Source organism: Lepeophtheirus salmonis, chromosome 8, assembly GCF_016086655.4.
Source record: "Lepeophtheirus salmonis chromosome 8, UVic_Lsal_1.4, whole genome shotgun sequence".
Classification (NCBI taxonomy): domain Eukaryota; kingdom Metazoa; phylum Arthropoda; class Copepoda; order Siphonostomatoida; family Caligidae; genus Lepeophtheirus; species Lepeophtheirus salmonis.
Window position 1 is genome coordinate 36496328 of NC_052138.2, and position 12900 is coordinate 36509227.

The window sequence follows — 12900 nt, forward strand, 5'->3', positions numbered from 1 at the left end:
TTTAGAAGGGTTTAGATTAAGTTAAATTCATGAGAATGATGCAAGAACTGCCTTCAGCCTTGATATTGAACAAGAGCTACATAAAATAATAAATATTTTATACTAAAAAATAAGTTGAGCGAGAAATAGAGAGCAGAGCACCTTGCTGGGAAGAAGTGAGGAGAATGAATGAATCTGAGAAATTTGAAGAGAATTAAAGAGAGGTGGAGAGAAGTAGAAAGAGAGAGTGAGAGAGAATATGAGGGCTTGATGTATTGAGATGGGGTGTTGTCATTGTCACAGCACAGACACAGCAGAGTGCACACTCTCATCACTCATCAACTCTCTCTCTCTCTCTCTCTTTCTTTCATTTCTAGCTCCATTGTTTACTTGGTTGTCAGAGTCGAGGGCTTTTGAGGACTCATGCAATGTCGGGATCGAGCCCTTCGACTACTACGGAAAATGTAGTAAAAGGGAATCCTTCTCAGTACGTGAAACTCAATGTCGGAGGATCCCTTCACTATACCACAATTGGAACGTTGACCAAGCATGACAACATGTTGGGAGCCATGTTTTCTGGACGAATGGAGGTTCTAACAGATGCAGAAGGTGAGTCGTCAAAAGACTGTAAGAAAGAACAAGGGTCACACTTGACACTCTGACAAATTTCCTTTTCCTTTCCAGGTTGGATTTTAATCGATCGCTGTGGCAAACATTTTAGTTCAATATTAAACTTTCTTCGTGATGGCAACGTGAGTCTCCCAGAGTCGAGGAGAGAACTCAGTGAGATGCATGCGGAAGCAAAGTATTTTTGCATTGATGATTTGGCGGATGCTTGCGAAAAGCGATTAAAGACTTTTTCGGAAGAGCCCACTGACCTTGTGCCAATTTGTCGTGTACCGCTCATCACCTCTCAAAAGGAGGAGCAGGTAGCCAAGTAGTAGAAAGATGAACCTCCAATAATTCATTATCTTCCTTATAGGCTTTAATTACAGCAAATTTTATGAGACCTGCCGTAAAACTTTTAATCAACCGACACAACAATAAATATTCATACACTGGAGCCTCAGATGATAATCTTCTGAAGAATATAGAATTATTTGACAAAATGTCTCTTAGATTTAGCAATAGAGTTTTATTCATTAAAGATGTTATTAGTTCGAATGAAATATGCTGTTGGAGCTTTTATGGACATGGGAAAAAAATTGCGGAGGTTTGTTGTACGGCAATTGTTTATGCAACGGAAAGAAAGAATACAAAGGTTGAGTTTCCAGAAGCTAGAATTTACGAGGAAACCCTGAATTGCCTATTATATGAAAATCGTACTGGACCTGATCAGGAGTTGATGCAGGCGACCTCCACTCGAGGTGCTGTTGCATCCTATACGAGTGATGATGAGGATGATAGAAATAGGCCCATTCCTCAACCTCAAGCATCTTCATCGGAAAGGTCAGGGCTGGCGCGTTTGCGTTCCAATAAAAATAATTAATCCTATTGGAATGGGCTCTGATAGCGTGCACAAGTCGAGGTTGTCTAATATTATTATATTGATTGTCTCTGTGTAAATTCAATATAATATACTGTCATGTATTAATCAACTATCACTCCCCATAATAACCAGTCTCTCAAATCTATAGTAAATCTCCTCCATGAATATTTTTAGAATAAAATACACTCAACACAGTTCGTATACATTTCATTTCTTACTACTAAATCTTTAATTTCTATCTACTAATTAATTATTACCAACATAGTTACATATTTTTTTTTTTTTTTAATTACGACTTTGTTACTTTGAGAGTTCCCTTCAAAAACACTTCACTAGCCTCCGACTCATTTTCAACCCAAAATGACAAAGTTGAAATCTTTCTGTCATCGTCTTTTTGAACCTTGACTCTCACGGTCGTTCCCACGTAACAAGGTTTTACAAACTTCGTATCCATGTGAACTAATATAGATCCAGGTAAGTGCGCCCCCACAACACCACTGACTAAGCCTAGAATATATATTCCATGAACAATTGACGGAGACTTTGGATTAGAACTAAAGTGTACAGGATTGTAGTCCCCGGAGCATAAGGCAAATTTAGTCACTTCGCAAGGAGAAATTAATCTAGTAGTCTCGAAAAGTTTCCCGAGAAAATTTTTACTTAGTCGCACCATTTCATGAAGTTGACCTCTTCAGCAACTACAATAAACAAGTGTATATTAGTATTAAATTAGGCGCTTAGATTTAGGATACGGCCGGATAATGGCAAAACCCTTGTTATTGAAATGCAAAACTCTTAACACATGTGTTTTTCATATTATATAAAAATAAAATAGTTCTTGTACATTCTTCTTCAAGATTCACAGTATCACTTTGATTTTTTCAGCTTGTCTTGAATCATTTCTCTAAACTGACCAAGAACCTTATTCTCTCGTTTATCTCTTTCTTCCTTGGAAAACATGGCCAATGCTCGCTTCTCATCCGCCGAATAAATTTGATTTTCCTTTCTCAAACGCACCGCCTCCATACGCCTATGACGCGATCCTGACATGACCCATCCATCAACTTCAAACTTGGATATTTCATTAGAAGTAAGACCGATTTCACCTCTTCTTGGAATACGTTTGCCTTCGGTGACATAGGCTGCCATGGCGGATCCCTCGCCAGGTAAAAGAGCTGTGCCCATTTCTTTGGCACTTAGTTGTACTTTTTGGGGTAAAGAAGGACCTAACACATCGTTATCGTCATCTTCATTAAGGATATTTTTCCCAGCGCCTCCAGTTCCACCCATGCGAGGAACAATCTCCTTTTCGATCCATTCATTATCCTCTTCTTCCGAATATGATGAGGAGGACACTTGCTTCTTTTTGGATTTCTTTGATGAGGACTTCTTTTTCGATTTTTTCTTCTTAGCCTTAGAGGTAGAGTAAACAAATTAATTATTTTATGGAATTAATTTCCTAATTTTAGGGTTACTTTTACCTTCAGAGTTTTCTTTTTCTTGTCCTTGGACTTTTTCTTCTTGGATCGAGTCTTCTTGTGTCTCTTCTTTCTCTTTTCGTCCGAATCTGATGAAGAGGAACTGAATGAGGATGAGGAGACGGAAGATGATGTTGAGGAGTCCCGTCTTCTTTTCTTCTTCTTTTTTTTCTTTTTAGAGTCCTCCAATTTTGTATCAGAAGGGGATGGTGATCGACCAGGAAACTCTTGCGCAGGGGACTCGGCCCATACCTCTTTTACACCCCTACTACATATCTCTTCTCTTTTGAGTCTCCGATCTTTAAAATACTCTTCTGATACGTTTTGATCATCATCATAGCGAGAGGAAAACGTCCTTCTATGAGGTGATCTACTCCGACTTCGATACCCTCTATGCATGGAGTTTAATTGACTGAACAGTCCCACGAAGATTTGATTTTTTTTGTAAATTTAAAAATGATAATTAATACTTATGTTGCTGCGATTTGACCACTGAATTGAAAACGAAATAATTATTATTTATTAATAAATATAATAATATCAGAACTTAAATGTTAATGTTTATTTTGATTGAATAGCGTCATCTGTAGTGTTGGGTCGGTCTGGACTGAATGAACCGGACCGAATATCCATTGAGATATAATTTATATCTCAATTCTAGATTGATAGAAGAAGATGTATATTATTTAATCAATGATGTCATAAGTATTTCTTCTCCTCGCACGCTTTTCTATTCTTACTAAAATTATCACCCTTAGATATAATTATAAAGTAAACGGCTATTTACTATATAATATTTGAATGTTTTGATCCTTTTGTTGTTTGTATTCGTCAGTCAATGGACTGCAGTCTGGACAGATCAAAATTAGAAAAAGAAATATATGTGACGTCACAAACCTTTTTTTAAAATACATATGAATTATGATAATTAATTTCGTTGCTATCAAGGTATATAGAATAGAATCTATTCTATTGACTATTACCCTGGTTGCAATTTCCGAAATATGGCATTCCTATGTCTCCGCAGGCCGGTTGTCTAATTTTAAAAGCATGTTTTTTGTAGTCTACGTCTTCAGTCCACAGACCGATGCGAGACCGAGTCACGTGACTAGGCTTTTATTATTGGTTCATTTTTTTGGACCGACCGAGTGAGTCGATCACGTGATCGAATCAGACCGATAACGGGCCGACCCAACCCTAGTAATCTGTTTTTAGAAAATGTCTTTACTCACGACAAAAGCTTTTTTATCCACTCAAACTCCACTGGCAAAAGGTAAAGGAAACCAATGATACTAGGAGCCTTTTTCAAGAAGCAACCTCGCTAACACCAAAAATACCTTATGTGTTTTGTTGTCAGCTGTCGATTCCCTCATCTGACTTGATGGGTCATGGCTATTCATAATTTATTCTTTTGATAAATAAACGAGTAAAAAGTTAAGCAATACTTATGCTCCTTTTTCAAAAGGACATGAATACAGATATTGGCCATCATATTATTTATATAAAGACATTTTGGCTATCATATAGAATATAAATTTAAAGCTACGCTTTTAATAAAATATTACTAAGCAATATTATAATTATATTTAATTCATTTTAAAAGTTGTGGAGAAAATAGTATGACACTGATAGTCTGGGATTACATAAAAAACAAATATCAGATGGTGACGTTCACTTATTTGGCTTACTACCTTATGATTTCGGGCCTTTTTTCGGTTTCTTTTCAAGAAAAGGTTGCGTGATACAATAAAGGTAATAAGGTGGAGAAAATTTGAAAAAAAAAGTATTTTTCTTTTTGCCAAATATTAATTATTATTTAGAGAATAACTATTAATAAAAAGACATCCCTACAAATGCTGATGGTATTTTTTCATGAAGTTCTAAGATGGTGGACAACAAATAATAATTGTAAAATATAGACAGCTTGAGGTTTCATTACTTTGATGTATTCGTCGAATTATATAGCTTCATTTGATGTTATGGGTTGACTCTTAGAATTAGCTTTAACCAATAGGATCTTCTTTTAAAAGTTTTCTGAACCTAACCACTGCATCGTAGAACGATGCTAGAGGGACCAAAATACCTATTTTAAATTTAGTATAATAAAACTCCGAAATTTTAACACAGCGGGATTAGACTTTATACTGAAACATAGTTTGTATGTTTTAATATTAGGGTATATACTAGCCCGTGCCCGCAGTATACATAATTTTTATTAAAATTATTTCATTATTCATTGATAAATAACTCCAAAATTTAGTAAAACGTAGACAACATAATAATTAGAAATATGTTCCTCCTTCAACCGCAATCAAGATACATACTAAAACTAACTTGCTAATCATTTTCTAATTCCCTTTTTAATTCGTAATCGCTAAACGTGACCTAGAATTCTGAACAGCTTTCATTTTGTGTTTATGGTAAGTATTTGTCTCTGTTTTCTGTAATACCCTCTTGCTGATACCATTTAGGTAGTTTTTCCTGCATTTATTTAGTTTTTTGAACACAATTTCCTCGAGATTATGAGCCTAAAAAGTACAAACGTAATATTTATTTAGTAGGGAAAATTGTAAAAGCTTAAGATCATATCTAAGTTTTTACGTGAAGACAAACAACTAATGATATTTTAAAGAGGCCTAAAAAAATAAACCCATCTAGCCATTACCTTTTAAATATATTTAGTCGTTTGTTGTAGAAACTAGTCAATTTTTAGCCGATTTTGCTTCAAACTACGTGGCAACACTCCATACAAATTGAATTACTAAAACATCATAAGAAGGTTACAACTAGTATAAACAATATTACTTTAGATAATTATATTTTACATTTAAATGGAAAAATGATTATAAATTAATTATGTAGAAGTCTCTTCAAATAAGTAATCAAATTATTTTTTTAATTAAATCCACTGTAACATATTTTTAATTATATTTATGTAGATAAACTTTGATCGTGATTATAATTTCTACTCTGATACGAAATCGTATTAATCATCCAATATAGACTGTCAAAGACAAATATAGCCAATATGAGTAAATCTCGTCCATACTTTAGTACAAAAGTGATTAATAGATTATTCTGTGTACTTCCACACTCCAAGGACCCCCATAGTTCAATAGTGGCTTGAATGGTAAATGTAAAAAATGGCGTCATTAATGCAAAGAGAAGCCAATAGTCAATCATTTTATTATAAGACGTGGCGGGAAGAGAAATTGATACGATTTGATACAAGGAATACATTACGAGGGTCGTGGTAAGGGTTATCATGATACTCGTAGCGAATCTTTCACGTGGTAAAAGTAGTGTTAGGATTGAAACAATTTGAAGAAAAAAAAGTGGGAATGTATGTTGTCCAAAAGATATTATTAAAAATCCTCATAAAAGTCATGGTAACAACAATATCATCTACTTCCTCAATTGTAAGACCCATTAATTTAAGCTGTAGCAGTGTTATTTTATCATATGTAATTGTTGCTTCAGAGTGGAAATGTACTTCATTTCTATACTGAGTTGGAAGTAAAATCCTAAGATGGCAAGTTTGAGTATCAAAAGGATAGTAATGAAATTGGAAAAAACAATTTATGTTGATGTTATGGTGAAATGAGTAGGAGATATTAGCATTTGAGCCACTGACATAGGCTTTAGCATACAATTCCTCCATTTTTACATCTATGTCCTCTCTGGACGAATCCATTTCAATAAAGACATTTCCTCGACCCATAGGAATAAAGATGTCATCCTCCCCAGGGACACTTTTGAAAACCAGTTGAGGGATCCATAGTTTGTTTTTTTCTTCTTCGGATATATATTTGACTTGCTGTAATATTGAATTAAACTCTAGTCTCGGATCATACCATGTTAAGGTTATTTTGAAATTGATGTTGATCAGATTATTCATTTCATCAACGTAGTTGATTGAATTCAAGTGAAACTTTAATCGAATGCTTGTCATTGAATTGACTTCATAGGCTGAGGGTGGAAATTCCTTTCGGTACAAAGATGTTTCAACCATTGAACAATTTTTTTCATCTTCATAATTTAAGCAGTCCTGGTTTCCGTCACAGATTTTATTAGCACTAATACATCTTCCATTATCACATGCAAACATTTTTCTATCGCACTAAAAAGTAAAAAAAATACAATTGTGAGCAGAGTTGGGCAAGTTAATGCAACTTAACTTAACTTAGATAAGTTAATAATTTATGTTAATTAACTATAACTTCACTAGTTATTTTTTTATTTATCAAAATTAACTTTTAACTTAACTAGTTAATTTTGTAAACTGCATTATCTTAACTTTAACTTAACTAGATTAAGTTAATTAGTTAAAGTTAAATATATTTTCTATTTTTAAGTTGAAATACTAAAAAAACTGTCTTGAAGTAACCGTTAGTTCTCCAATAATTTAGTTAAACACTATGTTGACACTATCTGTTTTATTAAACTTTAGAACTGGGTCATTCCATACCAAATCGTTTTTATATTACATCCGATATTTTTATAATTGTTTTAAATATAAAAACTCTAAAATCTAAAATTTTAGCTCTCTTTGACCTCCATTTAATTAGTTAGTTTCTTGCATTGCTTTTTCGCTTGGAAACAGAAGTTGTTGGGAGTTTGAATCTATATTTTTTTCTTGATCGTTCAATTGGAGGTAGAGAAAATCCCAGTCAGTTAATTAAACTTAAAATACTCTAAAGTTATATAACTTAAACTTTTGAAACAATGTGAGAGAAAGTGCTACCTACCATCTCCCAAAAAAGTAGTGTTGGGTCGGTCTTGAATGAATGAACTAGACCGAGTATCCATCGGTCTAAACTGAATGATTAGATTGACCGCGGTATGGACCGATAAAAATGGGAAAAAGAAACAAGTGACGTCACACACCTTTTTAATTCCTATGTCTCTGCTGGCCGTATGTATAATTTTAAAAACTTTTTTTTGTGGTCCACGTTTTCAGTCCGCAGACTGATGCAGGACCGAGACACGTGACTAGCCTTTTATTATTGCTTCAGTTTTTTGGACCAACTGAGTGAGTCGATCATGTGATCGACTCAAATCGATAATGGATCGACCCAACACTACGAAAAAGCAATACAACTCCCAGAATGACAATATTATAAAATATAGATGTATATTTCTTACATAGAGGGCGCTGTGAAAACTATTTTTCTGGAACTTCTGAGTACTAACAAATCAAAGGTCGATTATAATTTTTTAACGTTTTTGTTACCATGACCTTGAACTTAACCTCTAAATTGAATGGCTGCTTACTGTGACCATATGTAATCTTCGTACCAAGTTTCATCAAAATCGATCAGTAACTTAAACCTGTAACCTGGTGACTAATAAGCAAACATAGCCTCCGTTCAAATTCATTGGGAAGGTTATAAAAATAGTTTCTTCACGGACGGATATCGAGTTTGTCATTTGTTACTACATATATAGATATATAACATCATCTAAAGTTTTTATTATTACTAAGCACAGGAGTGTGTTAAAAAAATGTTTCTCAATAGGTAGGTCGCGACCCAAAAGTGAGTCGTAAGTCTTCTATAGGTAGGTTATAAAGATATGATTAAAAATGTAAATAAAATATCGTAGGATCCCCCGTAAAAAAGACTGAGATTTATTCCCAGGGGCGTCCGTAGGATTATATATTTTTTAGGGGTAGGTGGCTTGGTTTTCAACCCACTCCTTGCCTTCGCCCCTGATTCTATCCGATGACTTTATTACATTTAATTTGGATTCTTGAAGGATTTAAGGATTTGGATTTATTTGTGTACTTATTTGGTTCTTAAGTTTCTATTAAAATAATCATATTATCTTCTGTACATATAAACTAATAACATAATTTTGTAGTCATTGTATACGCTCAAATCACTATCAAAGTAAGATTTTATTTAAGCAGTACATAACATTTTTGTTACTTTTACCAAGGAATTTGAACTAAGGTTCTGTGTTTGCCTCTGTTTGTTTGTTAGTCACCTAGATTACATATTGATTTTGATCAAACTTAGTACAAAGATTATAAATGATCAGGGTAAGAGGCCATTAAATTTTGAGCTGTCCATAATTTTGAATCAAATTGAGATATTTAACTCAATTTGATTTCAGGTGGAGGTTTTGCGCTCTAATGAGTGACATTCTAGTTCATTTAAAAAATCATAATTACCCAAGAGAAGGATAATAAGCATTCCTCAAGTTTAATATCTCCATGTTCTTCAAAGCGGGTAAACCATGTATTTGTGCCTCTTGGATAAATATTTGAACCATTATAGAAACCAAGAATAGTGAAGGGCTTTAAGATACCTATACACCAGGTTGAATTAATTTTTTTGATAAATGTATTTTTAGATCCATAAAAGCTAATTGAGTCGTTCTCAAAATGTTGGAAATAGTGCCTATCAATAAGTTGTAAGTGTCTGTTCGTTCCTCTTAGATAGTATTCATTTTTTGAAACCTTGAAACTGCAGCCAAAGGCATAGCGATCAAGGCAATTTACTTTTTTATTTTGTAGAGTTGGTATTTGTATGACATTGCACATTGAATTTTGAAGGCGTTCAATAGCCATCCATTCCTCCGAGTTACAGATCTGATTGTACTTACTACAGGATAGATGTTCTGTGTCTTTAGGTGACCACATTGACAAATGTATTCCTTTCCAATCCGTTGACAAAATACCTTTTAAGAAAAAACAAGTCAAAATGGCTTCGTGAAAATCAAATTGACCTCTAAAGATTTTTTTTAAGGGCACAATCTTTCTGGATTCTGGGACCTACATACTTATAAAAATCAATTCAAGATAATAACACATTATGAATAATAATGACCTCAATTATGTCCACATTTTTTCCTATTTGACGAAAAGATTTGACCAGATTCCAATCAAACAAATTTCCTAATATAAAAAAACTGGATTCCATGTTTTCCTCTGTTGAAGAATATATATCAGTAATCATTCCTCGAAAGTTCATAAATCCCTTTTTGTACGTTTTTTTCAGATAGCCACCGATTATAAAACTATTAAAAAGTTTCTTTCTGACATGAAATTCACATATTTCAGTATTTAATTTGAACTTTCTCCACCCATTCCAGCTCAAATAAGTCTCTGAAATTAAAAAAACAACTTTCTTCAAACTCTTTAAAAATAAACCATTCTAAGGCTTCAAACCTGATTTTGATTTTGTAATACAGATATCATTCCATTGAAAAAGTTTTAAAAGTCTACGATAATGAATTAAATGCTCACATTTACCCAAACGAACTATTGCAAATTGATTGTGAATTGATTCGATCCAAAAACTTATTTCAGAGCTCCAAAATATTGGTTGAGGTTGTACAACCTCAATGGAAAATTTTATACATAGAAAGAAGGTTAAAAAATTATGAGACTCATTAGGAGTAACATATTGAGGCTCGAGAGTAACTGTATTGTCGATTGAGGAGGAACCATTAAAAAACTCGAATTTTGGCGAAAAATGAAGACCTTTTTTACAATGGATCTATAGGTAATGAAGAACAGAATAAAGTACCAATTACAAATTCAGAATTTGTGCAAGCAATAATCCTTCATTTAATCCCTTACTTGAGATACCATAAATAGAAGTATAAAAATATTTTTATACAAGTTTTGTATCATGTTGAAGCACAGTTCCTTGAGAAATGACCAGAATCATATATCCTAAGTTTAGATACATATATATATATATATATTGTGAAAGCTTACGCTTTCATATTCTCTTTAATACTTTCTCGAACATTACCCACTTTAAAAAATATATATTGGAGTTATTAATATTCACTAAGTATGTATCTGTCCTAAAATTTTGCCAACCCCTTCTACACTTTAAGGACACTTACAAAATTAAGACAAAAAAACGTCCCAAAGAACAGCGTTTCTAAAACTTTTTTTTTTGCCCAAGGCACCTTTCAAAAATACATGAAATTTCAATTAGTCCTAGCCAAGGCTAATAGAAATACAAGGTTATATCATAACGCGTGTACGACTGATGTTTGCTACTCTGAGTATCAAGGACCACTTCAAATATCCTATGATACATCTCAGCCACGGGTTGTGCAAGTCAACCACTGATCCAAAAGGTGGAATATTACCCACCGCTTCTCTAAGCATCAAAGAACCCTATTACTATCCTATAATACACAGGATGTGCAAAAGAACCGCAAGTTCAAGAGGTAGATCATTACCATCACCACTGCTTCCCTAAGCATCAAGGACCACTTTCATTATCATATAATACATCCAAGTCCATGGGTTGTGCAAGTGAATCGTTGGTCGAAAAGCTGGTTCATAAGCCACAACCACCGCTTCATTGTGCGTTAAGGACCCCTTGTAATAGTCTATAATAGACCTCAGCCTACGGGCTGTGCAAGTTAACTTGTGCAGGGAAATCCCCGCCACTCACAATCTCAGGAATCAAATGAGAGAGCAAATGGAGACATTCTTATGATGCAGCAACGTGACAACAAGACAAGATAGTTGTCTGATGGACAGTTGTACGTTCAGTATACCAAGAATCACTGCTTTTACTCTGGAATTGGGTAAACTATATATCCAGCAATGTAAATAAAATCTAATGTAAATCAATCTAGTAGAGGTTTAACTTTAGGGCTTACATTAATCCAAAGAGTGTGATATAACCTCTGAGTACCACCTATCAGAGATGTGTGGAAATATAGACTAGGAAAAATTCTAAGTGGAGGGCATAAAGAAACAACCGTTAGATAATATGAAATTTGTATTCTGTCAACAATCATTATCTGGAGAACAAAATTGTTTTATCTCCGGCCTTAAATGCCACCATTCATAGCCTTCCAGCATTGCCAAGAGGGGGAACTTTTTTGATGTCCTTTATCTGATTATCTTTCCTTCAGATTTGATAGGAATGTATCTTAACATGATAAATTCTAGTGATAGCTAGTGACAAAAAAACAACTCATTTTATTAAATTTTCATATTAAAATCATGAGTGTATAAATATATTTTACTATCTTGGAAAAGTTGCAAATATGTATATAACTTCTTTTTCTGCTTATAAAAAGTCTTTACATGCATCTCCAAGCTAACAAATTGTGTAAAAGAGCTCTAGATCAGTAACTTTAAATTGGAAATTTTTAAATTTCATCTTCTCATAAACACCTTCAATATGCATTTTCAAATTTAGAGATTGTGTAAAAGAACTAGAGCAGTAAGTACAATTCAATTTTTTAATCTTCTCATGAACACATTTAATATGCCTCTTCAAGTTTCCAGATTGTGGTGATGAAGTATGCTCATCTTTATAAGTCAAAGGAGATCTCCTTCTTGTGCCACCGCTACACGGATTTCTATTCGTGGTTTCCTATCTTTATTCTTTACCTATGTAGATATTTACGAATACAGGACAAATAATATTTTACATTATTTATTAACTTGATTTCGTGATTTTAATGGGCTTAAAATTCTATCGTTTTTTTATTGTTTAAACGAATATTATCTTCCCTAAATTGTTCGTACTAGGATATCATTTCTTCAAGCCTCATTGTTTCTTATGAATATGAGGAGCAATTAAAGTTAAAATACCTAGACTGGAGAATGCTGGAGTCTATTTCTAATGAGATTTTTCCCTTTGATTAGAGTGAATGGAATAACTGTATTTGATTTGAAATGTTCAGGAAATTGAAAATATATCATTGGAAAGTTAATGTCTCAAATTTTATGTCCAAAATGTATGGTTTTGTGGCATTTCTTTTAAAAATATTGAAAATTGACGTTTGATGAAGAAATGGAGGGAAAAAGAGAGACAAAATGAGGAAAATTATTAAGAAAATGACAGATATTTCAGTTAAACATCAAATTTTATTTGGGAAATTTATATACAAACCAATCTCCAGACGAATTCCTAGAATCTTTATTCTATTTACTAATCCCATATTCCATTGGAAGTTCATTTT

General features: G+C 33.4%; 3 protein-coding genes and 1 long non-coding RNA gene across 5 annotated transcripts; 1 reads left to right on the plus strand and 3 right to left on the minus strand.

Annotated features, from left to right (window-relative positions):
* The first annotated feature begins 130 nt into the window (after positions 1-130).
* On the plus strand, positions 131-1662 carry LOC121122489 (BTB/POZ domain-containing adapter for CUL3-mediated RhoA degradation protein 2). Of its 2 annotated transcripts, none has more exons than XM_040717501.2 (3): positions 131-588; positions 664-908; positions 962-1662. In XM_040717501.2, the coding sequence occupies exons 1-3, from the start codon at positions 408-410 to the stop codon at positions 1466-1468; spliced, it is 933 nt and encodes a 310-aa protein (XP_040573435.1). In that variant the 5' UTR covers positions 131-407; the 3' UTR covers positions 1469-1662. The 2 variants fall into 2 exon arrangements, with proteins under 2 accessions (XP_040573435.1, XP_040573434.1); XM_040717500.2 differs by having other exon boundaries at positions 275-606.
* A 7-nt stretch (positions 1663-1669) lies between these two features.
* On the minus strand, positions 1670-3540 carry LOC121122490 (uncharacterized). The gene is made up of 2 exons (XM_040717502.2): positions 2950-3540; positions 1670-2881 (listed from the first exon to the last, which is right to left on the minus strand). Exons 1-2 carry the CDS (start codon positions 3343-3345, stop codon positions 2336-2338), a joined length of 942 nt encoding a protein of 313 aa, XP_040573436.1. The 5' UTR covers positions 3346-3540; the 3' UTR covers positions 1670-2335.
* On the minus strand, positions 1758-2141 carry LOC121123614 (3-hydroxybutyryl-CoA dehydratase). The gene has a single exon (XM_040718733.1). It carries the CDS (start codon positions 2139-2141, stop codon positions 1758-1760), a length of 384 nt encoding a protein of 127 aa, XP_040574667.1.
* A 2207-nt stretch (positions 3541-5747) lies between the features above and the next one.
* On the minus strand, positions 5748-8004 carry LOC121123047 (uncharacterized). Its single transcript, XR_011781423.1, has 2 exons — positions 7695-8004; positions 5748-7066 (listed from the first exon to the last, which is right to left on the minus strand). It is a non-coding gene; the product is annotated as an uncharacterized lncRNA (long non-coding RNA).
* Between the last annotated feature and the right edge of the window lie 4896 nt (positions 8005-12900).